This window comes from Euphorbia lathyris, chromosome 1, assembly GCF_963576675.1.
Source record: "Euphorbia lathyris chromosome 1, ddEupLath1.1, whole genome shotgun sequence".
NCBI lineage: Eukaryota > Viridiplantae > Streptophyta > Magnoliopsida > Malpighiales > Euphorbiaceae > Euphorbia > Euphorbia lathyris.
The window spans coordinates 53,485,156-53,502,392 of record NC_088910.1 but is presented as its reverse complement, the minus strand read 5'-3'; the positions used below and the strand labels follow the sequence as shown (position 1 = coordinate 53,502,392).

At 38.9% G+C, this 17,237-nt stretch overlaps 1 protein-coding gene across 3 annotated transcripts; it reads right to left on the bottom strand.

The window, feature by feature from the left end:
- Positions 1-462: 462 nt before the first annotated feature.
- On the bottom strand, positions 463-6,404 carry LOC136202628 (uncharacterized). Of its 3 annotated transcripts, none has more exons than XM_065993463.1 (9): positions 6,060-6,404; positions 5,790-5,875; positions 4,681-5,033; positions 3,912-4,151; positions 3,338-3,502; positions 2,944-3,073; positions 2,169-2,396; positions 1,963-2,087; positions 463-1,777 (listed from the first exon to the last, which is right to left on the bottom strand). In XM_065993463.1, exons 1-9 carry the CDS (start codon positions 6,075-6,077, stop codon positions 681-683), a joined length of 2,442 nt encoding a protein of 813 aa, XP_065849535.1. In that variant the 5' UTR covers positions 6,078-6,404; the 3' UTR covers positions 463-680. The 3 variants fall into 3 exon arrangements, with proteins under 3 accessions (XP_065849535.1, XP_065849472.1, XP_065849614.1); XM_065993400.1 differs by having other exon boundaries at positions 2,169-2,402; positions 6,060-6,403; XM_065993542.1 differs by having other exon boundaries at positions 2,169-2,402; positions 5,961-6,067.
- Positions 6,405-17,237: the final 10,833 nt, after the last annotated feature.

The following is a 17,237-nucleotide window of genomic DNA, read 5'->3' as shown; positions in this document are numbered from 1 at the left end:
TGTATGTATTGTATAATAATGTCTGAAATTGAACCAACTTGTGAACGTTAGGAGTAAAATTGCTCTTGCCTGCTAAACGTTAGGGGTAAAATTGCATCATTTTAGACGTTTGGGTAAAATTGCTCCTGAATGTAAACGTTAAGGGTATTTTTGCACCTTATCCCTTTTTGAAAATATTATAATTTTTTAAACAATTTTTTATAAAGACAAATTTATTAAATAATATTATATAATTCGAGCAACATGCAAATATTCGACTAGTTAAAAATATATGTTCGAGACTCACAGAATGTCATTACAGCTCCTCAAAGTTTAAATATATGTGGAACAATTTAACCAAATTAATCAGTTTAAACTTTTAGAGTTGAAGCAAAATTCTTATACGGATCAAATAATTAGAGTACCTTTTATTTCATTATCAAGTTAATAACCCATTTGGATGAGCAACATAGAAGAATAGAATTTACCACAAAAATGATAAGGTAATCAAAATGTAGATTCCCCCAAGAACAAAATGCATATGAGAGGAGATGTATTTACAAACAGGTATTTCTGTCTATACCAATAGCACCATGCCTATGTCTCTATAACCTCTGCCTACAAGTATATTTATTTAGTACCTCTGGAGCTATGTCAATTGAGTATATTTGTTAGATTTACTGTATGAGCTCTATATGTATTCACAAACCCTGTTTGAGGGATGAATCATTATGCAAAAGAGGAACCAAACCATCAGGGGGGCTCTTAAAAAATTTAACTCCCTTCTCATGATCATCGAAACGAGTTGCTAACCAAGTAGCAGGTAAGTTGGCATTTCTATGTATAAGCACAACTTTGCATTCCCAGTCACGCTTCATTATATTCACACAACTGTCTATAGATATGCTATTATGATTCTCTGTAGTTGGAGTTTTCTTTAGATGCTCTACTGTCAAAGGGCTCTCAGATTCCACCACAACTTTCCTGAATCCTTTCTCCCAAGCAAACACTAAGCCCTGATAAATAGACCACATCTCGGCTTCCAAAATTGTTTTATAGTGGACAGAGTAGCCACGAATCCATTTTCCAGACTCGTCTCGAATAATTCCACCACCTCCTGCTGCCAATGGTGTCTCCTCCTTCAAACACGTAGCCACATTCAATTTGATCCAACCTTTTGGGGGAAGGGTCCAGCTTGTTTCACCTGGTGACTTGTATTCATCTTGACCAAGCTTTTCTGCTTTGAATTTATCCTCCGGTTGAGGGTTTTCGTCTTCTGTCACAACCTGAAGATCAATGTTCTCCACTTTAATAACACTCTTGTCATCAAGGGGAGCCTTTTGCCTTGCCAGGTCTTCAAAACCAGGAGGAAGATCCAATGCTTGTCCAGCATCAGCTGAATTTAATAAGGAAAGCATGTTGCTTTGAGACTGTCCAGAAGTCAAACGCAGCTGTTGAATAGTGGTGTCAAGAGCATTTGAGGAAATGTTGTCAACAGGTTTTCCACAAACCCTCTTTCCTGAAACAACAACGTCAACTCTCCCTAGAGGTTGTCCACCTTCCATGTCTATTTCCATGTCAATAGGAGAAATGTGTTGAGGAAGGGCATTTGAGGAAATGTTGTCCACAGGTTTTCCGCAAACCCTCTTTTCTGAAACAACAACGTCAATTCTCCCTAGAGGCTGTCCACCTTCCATGTCTATTTCCATGTCAATAGGAGAAATGGGTTGAGGAATTTTATCTTTTGAATGACTAAAAATTGCCCATAAGAATTGTTTTCTGATTGACCTCTCAACATCTGTAAAGTCAAAATTCCTATCATTTCCATTAAGAAATGAGAAAAATAGTTTGCAGAATATGTTCATATTCATATAAATAAATCAGAAAATATATAACACAGATAATGTAAGTAACATTAAGGAATCAGACCAATGCAGGAATCCTGCCATGTAAAATTTCAGAAGTAGAAAATGTAAAACTCACCTGGAGAGTCCACATGAAGCTGTTTTGAAGTGAATATTAGCAACTTCACATCACCCATGTGACTTATCATTACAGAATTTTTGGCTTCCAAAAGCTGGAAGAGGTTAGCATAGTTTTCTTTGGATCTACAAAAACAAAATCCAGATTTTGAACTTATTTCCACAAAAAAAAAAAAAGTGAAAGTTACACCCCGAAAAATTAGGTACCTCTCAACATTATCACAAGGGAAAAAGTACAAGGCAATGTCATGAAGATCTGGAAGATAATTTTGGAATAAGTTGTCCCAAACAAGGTCTCGTGGATGCAGCGCAACCTGAAGGATTCTAGGCATTGTACGTGCAAATTCATAAGCTTTCCGGCTTACTCTGCTTGGAGGCTGAGCCTTGAGTCCACCATAAAATTCACCAGGCATGACAGTATCAACAAATTTGAAGCTGCCCCTTGAGAAAAGAATAGAAAGGATGTAGAACAGTTGTTCAGATAAAATACTAGACAAGCATGTACTGCTTCTGTTATTTTGTCTCGAGTTATATGTAGAGCACATTATGCTGATCTACATTACATGCAAATTATACAAAGAAATAGCAAAGATCCATAAATGTTTCTTCCATCAAAACCTATAAATAACTGAAATTTGCAAATTTCCACAACATAATGATCATGTCATCATGAAATGGAAATGCATTTGTTTTGATCAATAAGATAAATCTTCAAAATAAATAAGCAACTGCTTTATGTTGTTATTCTATTTGACAAGAGATTGGTTTCCAAGACAAATCTTCAAAATAAATAAGCAAGGAATAATTCTTGGTATAAACAGTAACTGTATAAGTTGATAGATTACTAAAAGGTAAATCAGCATTCTAACAAATTAACAAACTTCTTGTGCAATGGATGATCAAGCAGGATCGCCAAATCAATAGATGACATTTTAAAATTTAACAAGTTCTATGTGATGCAATAAAGTGATAGGTTACCCACTTCCAAATTTCTTCTTTCGCAGGGAAATAAGGACGATAGGCGCATTGTTTGGCCACAGTAGTCGGTATGGGTCTTTCTTCACCTTCAACCTCAGGTTTCTTAGAATCAATAACAGGGTAATGACTTCCACCTATAAATAGTTAAGAGATCAATCCTTAATACTCATGCTCACAAATACAAAAATAAGTTTTACCTTCCAAGGATCCATGCCATTTTTACTTTAATAACTAAATGTCAACAAGGCAACCCAACATTTTAATGGTCAATAAAACAAATATAGATATAAAGCAGATAAGTCTATAGTCTTATCTACTTTCAAATTACATTATTAAGAGATACTACATAGATGTAGAAGAGCGTGCAGGTAAGTTTACACCAAAAGAAAGTGTCTTACCAGAGCAGTGAATAGGGGGAGAAAGTCTTGATGGCCGGCTGGAAGATGCTTTGCTTCCCAAACTTTTTTTAGCTACAATGCCAGTATCCATTTCTTTAATGGATATGGGAACATTCACCTTCTCAAATAAATGATCTTCTATTGGAGTTACAGAAACCCTTTCTTCTGAAAACAAAGATCAAAGTTGCAATGCATCAGAACTTCACACAAGCTCATACAAGAAAAAAAGATTCTTTATTCAAACACAAGCACACAGGAAATAATAAAAATAAACCTTAACTTCATTATTCAAACCTAATGAAAGAAAAAATGCGGGATAACTCTGAAATTCATAAAATCTAATAAGTTGGCTGTACTCAAACTGGTGTAGGAATGACTAAGTTAACCTATTAATTAAGTACTAAGTATAACTTTTGTTTTGACATGACAAAAAATCCCCATTAAAAACTTGGCATGCATTGTTCTAGTCCATCAAAGTTCTAATGAAAATATCCAGAAAAAAAAAAAGGTAAAGATGTAATTAATGTCACAAACAAGAAAAGTACAATGGTCATGAAAACTTTAATTCATATACCAACAGAAGGTAGATGATGCCCAGATCTTGAAGAGGTGAAAAGTGATTTGTTTGCAGCTTCATCTGTCTTCTTATTGCAAATCCTCTCGTCTTTGCTAATGAATGTGGCATCACATTTTTCGCCTTCTTTTAGAAGCGAATTGATATTGCAAGTTTTTACTTGTTTGGGTGTCATATTAAATGCAGTATTGTGTTCCTTGTAACCACTACTAATCGCGGGATGGAAAGTAACCTTTTTTTCTGAGACACCAGATATAAGAACAATTAGTGGCAATATAAAAGAAAACTCATATATATGCTTATAAGCAGAACAAATACCTTAAACCTGCATATCCTGAAGCATAAAATTTAACCAAGTAGCATCTTTATTTCTCTCAGAATTTTTAGTTTCCATATACAGGATTGGCAAGTGCAACAAAAGATATAAAATATGAACATAACACTTCAGAACACCTCTAGTTTTGCTCTTGGTGATTTTAATACTCTTTTCTTACCCCACATAAAAAAAATAAAAGTTAAAAGGACAAGCAAAAACATCTTCAAAACAGAAAAAGAACCAATAAAAGTAAATATCATTAAAACAATTACTTTAATGTATCATCTCTGAAGTCTCCATTTTAGGAGATATCTTATCATGAGCAAGCGTACCAACTATACAAGAATATCAACATGTAACATGCACATAGCACTTCTTCTTTTTTCTTCCTCTTTAGGGCCATCAAATTGGTCCAACTTTTAAAGGTAGACATTTCTATGAAAAAATCATCACCTTTTGATGTTCTGACTTGGATTCTTCCATGTTGAGGGGGCTTCATAGGAAACACATCTCTCAGGTTTGGTTTAGTTCTCAAAGGGGAGAACTTTGGAGTCATAGAAGTACCAGATCTGTAATCCAAGTTAGTCCTTGAAGGACTTCTCAATTGTGGTGTTGCACCTGATGACAGCTTAATTACTTCTTCAACAGGAAGAAATTTCACTTTGGCCTTTTTGGTGAAGCTCCCCTGCATCACTGCACTGCTAGAGGTATTTTGGAAATTCTCCTTCCTATTAATTTTGTCTTGGTTGCAGTTTTCACAGAACCACTCTTTTGGGACTACAGTGCGATTGTTTCTCATGCAATAACTGAAAATGAATATCCTTTATTTAGATTAGAAATGAGGACATACCTTATACAAAATATTACTATATAGAAAAATTATCAATTTAAGATCCCATGCTTTTTGAAAATGGAAAGGATTGAAGTAAACATTCATTTGGTTATATAGCAAAAGAAAACTGAAAGAACTCAGCAAAGACAATTATAATTTGTTATAAAATGAATCCTAATTCTTTTCAAATCAGAACAGAACAGATTCAAGTAAACTTACCTAAATAAAAGAACTAAAGCCGTCTTCAAAATTAAAATGTAGATACTACTACATTTTTTTTTTTTTTTTGAAGTTGGTGAATCTAATTAACCCCATTAGTACTTTAGGGTAAGCAAATCACACTATCTAACCTCCTCCCAAACAAGTTACTCCAAGAAAAGTTGTTTCTAATAGAAAATGAAAACATGTAAATATTAAAAAATATAAGGACATACAACACAATTAATTAGAAATTGTGGAATAGAAATCATCATCAACTATGAAGCTTTATTTAAAGGTCAAAATTCAATTAGCTAAATCATATCGGGAATTTGAAAATTGGTTGTTTTTGCCGGGCGAAACAGTTTCCTATACCAAAGGCGTTTCCTATTTTCGATATTTAGGGAAACCGGGAGATTCCGTTTCCGAGACGAACAAGAAACGCCAAAACGGTGCCGAAGAAGAATTTCTGTGTGATATAGACATGAACAGAAAATGACAAAGACGAGCACTAATCAAGAAGTAATCTTACACATGCTCAGTAGATATTGCACATTTAGTGCAAGTTACTAACAGCTCTTTGAAGCCAACATCACCACATAGCTGGCACCTTCTCCCCTGCCGAAGCAAGAAAAATTCCATGAGAGAGTCGCATCAAACTCAAACAAACAGAATGAACAAATGAATATATTTGCATACTAACACTGATTTCTGTTTCAAGATTGGACCTTTACAATACATTATAGTAAATGCAAAAACGAACAAGAAATTGATTAGTCTTTTGGGGGTTTTTTTATTTTACCAAGCGAGTATTCTCCATTTCAAATAGTTTTTTCCACCTCTTCTTCTTCTTCGAGTGCGATAAAATGCAGGGCAGAAAAGATTTGGTAAAAACAGAAACAACTTAAAGAGAGAATTTGAATTTTGATGAATGGTTCATGCTCAAACCATGTCCGTTGATATCCCTTAAACCCTTTGATTATGTACAGCAATTATATCGTAGGACTGGTCTATGGTACTTACTGTAGTTTCGTGCAGTACAAGCAGAAATCTGCAAGGTTTTGTTTGGTTATCTGTGAGGAAGAAAGTGAAAAGGAGAGTAGAGGTATACGCAGAAATGGAAAATGCGTTGATTGCTGACGTATACCTATCAACAGAACAGATATGTAAAGAAAGAAGGCATATGCAATGTTGTAATTTTTGTTTTTTCTTTTCTGTCTTCCAAACAAGGCATATAGCCGTGCATCATGGGTGTAGCCTGATTTCAAATTTTCAACAAACCATAATTCCATTTCTGGGAGTATTTCTTTAATTTCGTACATTTTACTTATCATTAAGGAAACAATCATTTTATTAAAAAAAGGTCTATTTATTGAAATTCTTTTAACAAATTCAAAATAATAATTATAATTAATAGCAACATTAGTGGGGTTTGATTAAGAATTTATTGTACTTCCATCTATTTTAAGGAAATGAATCCAGCAATTTATTTATTTTATTATTATTCATTAAAAAGGTAACCAAAAACAAAAATATTCATTAAAAAGAAGAAAAAGAACATAGTAATATTCCATAAAAATATTCATTAAAAATATGGGAATTATATGACTGATGTTTTCTTTATATTATTATTCGAATTTAAATAATTAGTACCAAAAGTAATGATACTAGACGCTAGTCGGGCGGACAGGACCCTCAAAGATTAATCGGGGATTAGTCGGAGATTAATCGGATTTGTATTTTTGTTTTATTAATCAACAAATTATTATATAAATTCAATTAAAATATGTATTTTACTATTGAAAAACAATATTATAAAATTATTTAATATAGAAAAACAGGTATATTTGGAACATATATCTTTAAAAATGTGCAAATATCAACATTTTAACAACAATATCATTAAAACAACTCAAAAGTGAATTATAATAAAGAAAAAAAATAAATTCACAATATAAAATGATTTTTTTCATCGTCGATTAGGCGGCGCTTAGGCGGTCTAAGCGGCGTCGAGGCGGCCTAGGCGGAGCCCAATCGGCTAAAAAACGCCTAGAGGGACTAATTGAAGAAAATCGGAGCGGATTCTCGATTTCGAGGGCCTAGGCGGGGCCTAAGCGGTCGAGACGGCCTTCGTTTTGAACAGTGATTGGGGATTTCAATGATATTCTCAGTCATCCAGCCCATTCCTCAGCCTGGACATGAGGGGCGTCTGCCCAGTGCCCAGGGATAGAGGGGCCCAAATGAGGTAATTTTTTTTTTTGGTAATAAAGGAGGGCCGAACCCAGAGCAAACAGAAAGAAAACTAAAAGTTGATATTTCGGCATGTGGAACGTCCAAGCCGATCCGCACTCATAATATCCTGGAGGCCTACAGGAGGCACATCACACTCATGACGACCCAAAGAACAAGATCCTGCGAAATTCGCCATCCAGTCAGCGGCTTTATTACCTTCTCTAAACACATGAACCAACCTAAGCTCCCAACACCTCAAACGAAGCTCCTGGCACTTCTTAATTAACCAGACGTACGGATGGTGCACTCCGCTCAACCCTAGTATGACATCAAGGAGGGCTTTTGATTCCATTTCCATAATAATTTTCCTATAGCCCTTATTCCAAGCTAGCTTCATGCCTAAGTAAATGCCCCAAAGTTCAGCAAGCGTGGCCGTACAAACACCAAGATTAACCAAGAAACCACCTTTCCAATCTCCCTGATGATCACGGATCAGGCCTCCTGCTGAGGCATACCCGGGATTCCCTTTGCTAGCGCCATCATAATTAATCTTCACTCATCCAGGTTCAGGGGGAAGCCAACTTATCCAGATTTGGCTCTTATCTGACCCGCCTTTAACAGTAAGCAAAGCTTGCGCCTGTTTGAGCTCCATAGCTCGGTCGGCAATGAACAAAGCCTTGTTATCCGGGGGTCTCTTGTTCGAAAATATTTTCTCATTCCTCCATTTCCAGATCCACCAAACTCCTTGAGCAAAGATACTCGACCACGGTGCTCCCCTGATAACCGTCTCCTGGTTCAGATTGGTTTGTAGCCAATCCGCCTCACTAATTTGGAAGAACAAGTAAAGGCTTCGACTTGGGACCAGCTCGTACCAGACAGCCTTTGCTTCCCTACAGTCATGTAAAACATGGGTCTGGGTCTCTACCTCCCCGCAAACCAGACACGCCGGAGAAGCAGCCAAGTGTCGTTTCCAACGGAGCTCGTTACAGAGAATTCGACGATGAGCCACTAACCAGAAAAACGCATGCACTCTTTCCGGGGCAGCGAGATTCCAAATGAGTTTCCAGTCTTTGCTTTCCTCCGGCTCAGATTTGCACCGTTGTAAGCATCGCAGTCCCGACGCCACCATATACGGTCCAGACGTCGAAAACTGCCAATACCAGTCATCTCCATCTGTTTGCTCAGGAATAATGACTAGTGAAGCGAGCTCTAGCTGACTTGTGTTAGGCAGATATGGTTGGAGGCTATGCCAGTCCCAAGAAGACCCTTGCCAAAAGTCAGCAACTTTCAGATTCATCCAACACGCAGGGATTGGGTTGACGGCAGAATTAATTAATGGTTCAGAACCACACCAGATATCCGTCCAGAAGCTAGCGGTCTTACCATCAAAGATAACCCTCCCTGAACCTTCCCTGAGAAGAGAAGCTCCAGCAACAATACCCTTCCAGGTAATTGATTGAGAAGCTCTGCTCATGAACATAGACATATCATTTTGAGAAGCACAGTATTTTTTCCGCAGAATTTTAACCCAAAGAAGATCGGTTCTTATTAGCATCTTCCATGAGAGCTTTCCTAGTAAAGCCACATTAAACTCCCTGTAATTTCTCATTCCGAGCCCCCCTCGCTTCTTAGGAAGGCATGCCGTCTGCTAGGAAATAAGGTGGATTTTCTTACTACTCGAAGATGACCCCCATAGAAATTTCATGTTTTCAGAATCAAGCCGGGAGCAGATGCTACTAGGAAGTAATGTTGATTGCATAGAATAGGCCGGAATTGTGTTAGTTACCGATTTGATCAAAGTGATTCTTACTGCAAAGGAAAGGTTCTTCGACTTCCACCCCGACAACCTAAGCATCACTTTATCTACAATGTGCTTATAAGTTTCCCTATTAACTCTCGAATGGATAAGTGGCATTCCAAGATAAGTTCCAAGATTCTCGGTTCGTTCAAACCCGAGAATGTCACAAATGCCACGACTCACCACGTTTGAAACATTAGGCGAAAAGAAGACTCGCGATTTAGAAAGGCTGACCTTTTGACCAGAGCAATCGCCAAAGAAATTCACAATGTTCTTGATTGTCACAGCCTGGGAAATAGAAGCCTCAGCGCACAGGATGATATCATCAGCGAAGAAAACATGAGATAAGGTAGGCCCAGCTCTCGATAACCTCAATGGCTTCCAATTTTGACAAGTAATCGCATCCTCAATCATATGATTCAAACGCTCTAAACACAGAATGAATAGGTAAGGTGACAGCGGGTCTCCTTACCGGAGCCCACGAGTCGGAGTAAAGCTGGGAAGTTCTTCCCCATTCCAAATAACCCTCATTGAGGTTATAGCAACGCAGTTCATAATAAGGGTAACCCAATTCTCTCATAACCCCAGAAGTTCAAGAGTTTGACGGAGAAAATCCCAACTAATTCTGTCATAGGCTTTTTCGAGATCAAGTTTGAGAATCATACCTCCAATGCGGCCTTTTTTCTGTCTCAAGGAATGGATAGCCTCTTGAACAAGGATCACATTATCAGTAATGTTCCTCCCCGAAATAAAGCTGCTTTGGGTTGGGCTGACAACACTGCTCAGAAGGGGCTTTAATCTGTTAACAATGCATTTTGTAACAATCTTATAGAGGACATTGCATAAACTTATTGGGCGGAATTGGACAATATACTCCGGGCATTGCACCTTGGGGATAACCATAATTAAGGTTTCATTCAGCTCTGGCTTCAGGAACCCCGAGTTTAAGGCAAGTAGGGCCATAGAACACACTTATTGACCCATGAAATGCCACATTTTCTAAAAAACTCCAGCTTGGTAGCCATCAGGTCCAGGTGCTTTGAACGGAGCCATCTCAAAAAGAGCCTTTTTAATCTCAGAGGTATCAAAATTCAAAGCCAGCCTCTCCAGATCCTCTCTCGCAACATCCGGAAAGGAGGTCAGCGTGTGAAGTTTCGGTCTTTGGTCATCCTCTTCAGAGTAAAGACGGCTAAAATAGGTATGGACCAACTCTTTAATCGTTGCAGCATTCCACGTCCACACCCCATTCTCATCCCGAAGCCCTGCCACTTTATTTCGACAGCGTCTAATGAGCGTTGAAAGATGAAAGAAAGAGGTGTTATGATCTCCGAATACCAACCACTTGACTCTAGACTTCTGGTACCAAAAAATTTCCTCCTGCTGTAGGATTACATTAATCTCCTCCTGAAGTTGTCTTTCCAATTTTAACAAGCCTCCTATAACTCGATCAGCTAGAGCCTTCTGAACGCCAGCCAGACGACCAAAAGCCCATTTTTTGTGGGTGGCAATGTGGCCAAAAATGTTCTGATTCCAATCCATCAGCCTCGGAGTCAAACGCTTCACTTCTTCACAGATGTCGCTCTCAGGCTTCCAATCAGACATAAGAATTTTAGAGAAGCTTTCATGCGCCAGCCAAGCAGCTTGGAACCGGAAGGGCCTCTGCACATTAGTGATTGGAGTAGTATAGCAAGAGATAAGGATCGAACAATGGTTAGACTTGTTCCGAGGTAAATGGCGTACTGCAGCCTCGGGGAACAAGAATTTCCAGCTAGAGTTACATAACACACGGTCAAGTCTGCAAGCCACCCTAGTTCTGGGGGAAGACACTTTATACCAAGTGAAATGATGCGAGTGAAAAGAGCAAAATTTTGAAGACAAGCATTCATGGAAAAGAGCCTTAAAAGTACCAGTTTTCAACCAGTAATGGAAGAAACAGCCAGAAATTATAGTTCAAGCAGGAATCTTCATGAACAGCCTCTCAAGAGACAAAACAGCTTAACATGCAGAGTTATCGGGTCAGTTGGAAGAGAATGGATAATAGTGCGGGTCGAGCAAGTCATAGGTGAGAGAAAGGGAGAAAGACGTGGAAGGCAAGACAGTCCTCCATCTCGCGCCAAGTGTATGAAGATTACGTTGTCCTTGTTTTGTACCTTTTTGTGACTCTTTGCCCTTGTAATTAGGGTTGATGTAAGAGTATAAATAGGAAGAATGTTTTAGGAAGAAGGATCTCTCGGCTTTAGCGCCACCCTTAGTTTTCAGTATTTCCGTTTTTATTTTGGAACGATGATGTTTTTGGGAAGAAGTTGTTCACTCATAGTCATGGGTGAGTAGTTCTTCAGCAGGCCTAGCCAGCCATTTAATGGCGACTGTAAGTATCCTTTTCTAAATGAATGAAGTGTTTTATCCATGATTGAGTGTTATTAATTTGCTTAAAGAATAGATGATGATCAAGTCTATTTGGTAGTTATTGAAGATGACACGAGAGTGCTCCGATATGATAGAAATAGTTAATCGGCATATGTTGTGGTAGCCAGAGATGAAAACCACCACATATTGGGGGTTCTTCGTGAATGTTCCCCTAAGCCTAATGCTTGTTCTTGAATTAGCGCAAGGAGACTTGGTTAATATCAATTACTTAGGAACTTTGGAAATAGGATACCTGACCTTAGTGACCAAAGAGGGAAAGACCCAACTCAGGAATATTAATTCACTTCTTCGTATAAAAAGGATAGGAACAGTTGTTCGTTAGGCACATGGTTAGGCCTGTGTTTGTTTATTTTGATTGCATCTTTTACTTGCCTGTTTGATATCTCTGTTTATGAATTAAGTCACTATCACTCTTCAGAATTTACATCTAACACTTAAGGTAACTTATTCTTCCTGTTCAAGTGCAATCCCTGTGGAATACGACACTTGGTCTTGCCAATATTACACACGATCTAGTACACTTGCTAGCGTCCTTATTCCATACACCAAGTTTTTGGCGCCGTTGTCGGGGATTGTTTAAACTGAGATATCGAAGAATTTGTATGCTTATTTTGTTACCTGTTAACCCCCTATGTCCAGATCAGGGTATTTCAATTGTTAGTTTTGTATGCGAAGAGGAGGTATTCCTATCCTTCCTATAGACGTTGAGATAGAAAGAACGTACAGAAGAAGGAGAAGATTGTTTAGACAAGCTCAACGCAACATAATGGACCGTGAAGTTGAGATACCTGGCCCAGGACACGAGGAGAACCATGAGGAAGGTCATGGTGAAAACGAAAATAACAACAATAATGTCAACCCGAGGTTGAGGATGAAGGATTACTCCAGACCATCCACTGAAGGACATTCGTCATGCATTATCATACCAAACGATGGAAATCGCATGTTCGAAGTGAAAGCCCCAATGATTCAGATGTTACAAACAGCTGTTCAGTTTGGGGGATACCCAAATGAAGATCCTAATGCTCATATTCAAGATTTCATCACAATGTGCAACACGTTTCGATCCTATAGGAATGACGATGACGAGGTCATGCGACTCAAGCTGTTTCCCTTCTCTTTGAAAGACAAGGCAAAGAACTGGTTAAAGAACTTACAACCAGGATCTATCACAAGCTGGGAGGAAATGGCTACTCTCTTTCTGATGAAATATTTTCCGCCTAGACAAGCAAATAAGTTAAGGAATGAGGTTTCGCACTTTGTTCAAGAAGAGGATGAATCACTATCTGAAGCTTGGGAGAGATATAAAGAATTATTGCGAAGAGTGCCGAATCATGGCATACCCATGTGGATGCAAGTGCAGAACTTTTATAATGGAGTGACCAATGCCTACAAGATACAAATTGAATCAGTTGCCAATGGAAATCCGGAGGAACTGGAACCTCAAGCCCTATACGAATTAATAGAAAGAGTGGTCAACACTAGTTACAACTGGCATTCGGTAAGAGCCGACTGTTAGTCCCTTATAACGTGACAAGTTAGTTCCAAGGGGGGGGGGATAGGAACTATTTAAAATTTTGTCCGTTAAGGCTGACTTCTTTTCTTATGAAAAGGTTTACACAGCGTCACTAAGTAGATTTAAGACACAAGCTTAGTCAACTTGTGACTAAGTCTGCTTCTTTACTTGAGTCAGGAAATAGCACTTAGAGTCTATTCCTGAACTCAGCTTCTTAGTAAACTTAACTCAGCGTGAGTTCTTTACTTAGTCAGTTTTCATAGCAAGCAATATATATTGAAGGAGTTTAAGGGTTAGAAAGATATTACTTAGCAGACTTATCCTGGTTCGGCCTCTCCGCCTACGTCCAGTCCCCAGAACTCGTTCCGAGCATTTTGAATTCTCTACTGAGCTCTTTAAAGGTAGAGCATGAAACCTTTTACAAATAGAAGCTGAGTATAACAAGAGTACCTTCCTCTATACCTCTACTCACTCCTATATCTACGCTGAGTACTATAACCGAGTACTCAGCCTCTCCTTTCAATTCTTCTAGAAATGATAAAGTGTTTGTCCTAAACAACGATTGCTAAGACACTTTAGATGATTGGAAATCACTCTAGACTTTTACACAATAATATGGAAATTGGTGTAAGGTATTTTCTTTGCTTTTCTCACAGAATCTTCGAGTATGAATTTGGTCAGCGTTTCGACTACTTGAAGTTCTGCATCGATTGAAGCAAATGGATGGCCTTTATATAGTGACACTTGAGGCACCCGGTCATTTAGAATTTCGAAATAACCGTTGGAGGGAAACGGCTTCCTGTCGTTGTCACTCTGGGCGTGCTTAACGTCGTTGGCCAATAGGATTTACGCATCTTCTGTCTTCGTTAGTCTTCGGCAGAATGTTTCGACATTTAAGGAAAAGTCCACGAGACAGCTTTCTGTGCCTTCTGAAATTTTCCCAAAGTAGAAATACTTTGTCTAGAAGTTGAACATTGTCTGCCGCTGTCCAGACTGCTTTGTCGTCCAACTCAGCAGCTTCTACTTGAAGCTTTTGCCACGAAGGCTTCTCGATCCTTCTCTTACTGAGTCGTCGTTTTAGTTGATACGGCTTCGTTTTGAACTCTTGGGCCGAATGGTCTTGATGTGTTGACTTGGGCTTGACTTCCACTTTATGGGCCTTTTGGCTTTTTTTAATCTCAATGTCTTATACACAATTAAACTCAACATTGAACAAACACATTAGTGTAATAAATCAAAGCATTTAAATTTAATGTGTTAGAATATTTTTATCATTACTTAAATAATTTTGTCAAATCAAAATCATGTGGAAAGGTGTTTCAACAAACTCCCCCATTTTGATGTTGGCAAAAATATTTAGTCGAAGAACTCAGTGTTGAGCTCCCCCATGATAGTTGACCTTGTTTTATCAAATAGCTCCCCCATAAGGGTTGAGCTACTGACTTAGTTTTACTCTAAACATTTCAAGGTTTAATTGAGTAAGTCTAAGGTCAGTTTTCAGAGATAGGTCAGCTCATGGAACATATTCTATTTAACTCAGTTTTACGCGGAAGGTTTAAATATCAGAGAGCACTGAGTAAGCTTTGTTCAATGATTTTTAGTTAAGTAGACATATAAGAAGTGGTCAATATGTTTGATCAACACAGCAGACATATCATAAATTAATATAGACAGTGTAGCACAGTTGATTTAATGAAGATGCGTTTTAACAAATTATATCAATCACTTAAGTAAGCATCGCATAAGAGTAGTCAATATGAAAGAGATGCATATAATTTGTTTTGGAATTTAAAGTCAGCATAACAGGGATCACAGATATAAAGGTTCAAAAAGCTAGCTATCCTAGTCAATACAAGTTAAGCTACTTTTGTTTGCCTTTGCCCTTATGAACTGAAGCTTGCTGAGTTCTTGGGGCTTGTTCTTTCTCCCCCGTTTTGCCATCAACAGGTTTAGGAATGAAGGTGGCTTCAATTGCAGCTTGAGTGAGGCGTTGAGAAAATGCCTTTAGCTTTCTCGTGCTTTCATTCATTCCGTCGAAGATTGGAACACCATCATCTACAATGGATCGAGGAATGCCGATAGATGCAGCACTCAACATACTCAAAACAGCGGTTTGAGACTTGTTAATCCAGTGCATGGTTTCAGTGAGCATTGCAAAAGCTTGATGAAACATCTTTAGCAAAGAGGAACCATAATACTCACGCTAAGCGTTGATTTGGCGCACATTGCTGAAAGTTGCTCGAGAATACTTCAGAATCTCGTTGGTTTTAAGCTCGTCAGTTGCCATCTCTTGCCTGTTTAAGTTCAGCAGACGCACATCCTCGCTAATTTGCTAAATGGAGCATTGAGAGGAGGTGGAAAGCTAGTGATTTGTTTTCTCTTGCTCAGTGTGAAGCTGGCTAAAGAGATGATGTACTTCGGCAGAAGTGGCATATGCTGAGTTCGTAGCTGACAATTGATGAAACTCCCTTTGTAGTGAGTTTATATGGTTGACCATGGTCATCTGGAGTTCGGCCAGCTTTATTATAGAGTACTGCCTGGGCTGTTGAGATTGTAGTGTAGTCATGACACTCAGAAGATCCTTCATACCTTTGATCTCAGTAAGAAGCTGAGTGACAGATGAAAATGGAGTTGTCTCAACAGTAGTAGATTCAGCGGCATTGGTACTTGATTGATGGAGGTCCTGGATGAGAGCTTGAGCTGAGTCAACGATTCTTCGGCCAGACTCAGAGGCAATGAGGAAGCTAAAGGATCCATCTTGTGTTGGCCCAGATGCCGGAGGAGGAGTAGAGCCGAATAAAGGCAGTGTCTGGTTCTGCTCATCATTAGAAGGCCCAACATTATCAGCAGCTGGCCTAGAATTTGGATTGTCAGTAGAAACTGACTGAATCTGATTCTGCTCATTGTTTAAGGGAAGTGGAGGATCAGCAGAAAATGTTGCTTGCTCAGGGTCAGGCTGAAGCTGACTGGGTCATGGAATTTTAGGAAGTTCAGTGACCCCCTGAGCAGGTAATTCCTTGGCTTGCTCAATGTGTTGAGGAGCAGAATCTTCAAGCACTTGCTCGGCATTACTTTGGTTGGCGAATGCATTTATATCAGCATGTTCCTTCGGAGAAACAGAGGCTTGATTTTCTTGTAACTCTGGTTGAGACACAGGTGGGTTGGAGAAGTATTTAAGATGTACCTCGCTAAGGTCAGTGATCTCATCTCTCAACGGTGAATCACCCATGAGATCAATAACAGGTGTTCTAAAAGCTTGCTTCTTTCTCAGTCTCCTAAGCTTCGGAGGAGTAGGGTCACAAGGAATAGACTCAATGGAGTCAGTGGGTGAGGCTTCCCTTTGAACAGCAGGAGAATGTACTTGGTGCTCAGTCTCTTCTTCATCAACCAACTCAGTGTTGATTGGTTCAAGATGCTAATCATCTGCTGGTTCCTCAGTGTCATCCTGACCACTTTCTTCTTCTTCAGACTCATTATCAAGTTCTTCTTCCTCTAACTGGTCATCCAACTCTTCCTCGACAAACTGACCACCCAATTGGTCTTGGTCTTGTTCTTCCTCAAACTGTTGCTCAGCATCAATGCCTTGACTTTGTGCATAGTGTGAGTTAGGAGGAACGACGATATCTGTTGGTTGGGCATCGATAGGTCTTAACTCAAAATTGAGCTTTTTCTTCTTCCTTAACAGTTGCTCATCAACGTCCTTTCTTTCTTCTGTCTCAGGCTCAGCTTTCCTAGGTCTTTTCTCCGCTGACCTAGATCCATCCTGACTTTGCTGAGTTTGAGGCTTAGTTCCTCCACATACAACTTTAATCTTCTTTGGAGCAGAAGCAGCAGCTTTAGAGGTGCTCTGGACACCCTTCCTCTTTCTTTGAGTTCTTCCCTTTCGAGTCACTGCCCCCTCAGCGTTCTGGACAGCTTCTCCTTTTCCTTTCTTCGGCAAAATAGGTAGATCATAAGCCAAACCAAATAGGGCAGCAGCTGTGATCTCGGTTCTACGAACTTGGATT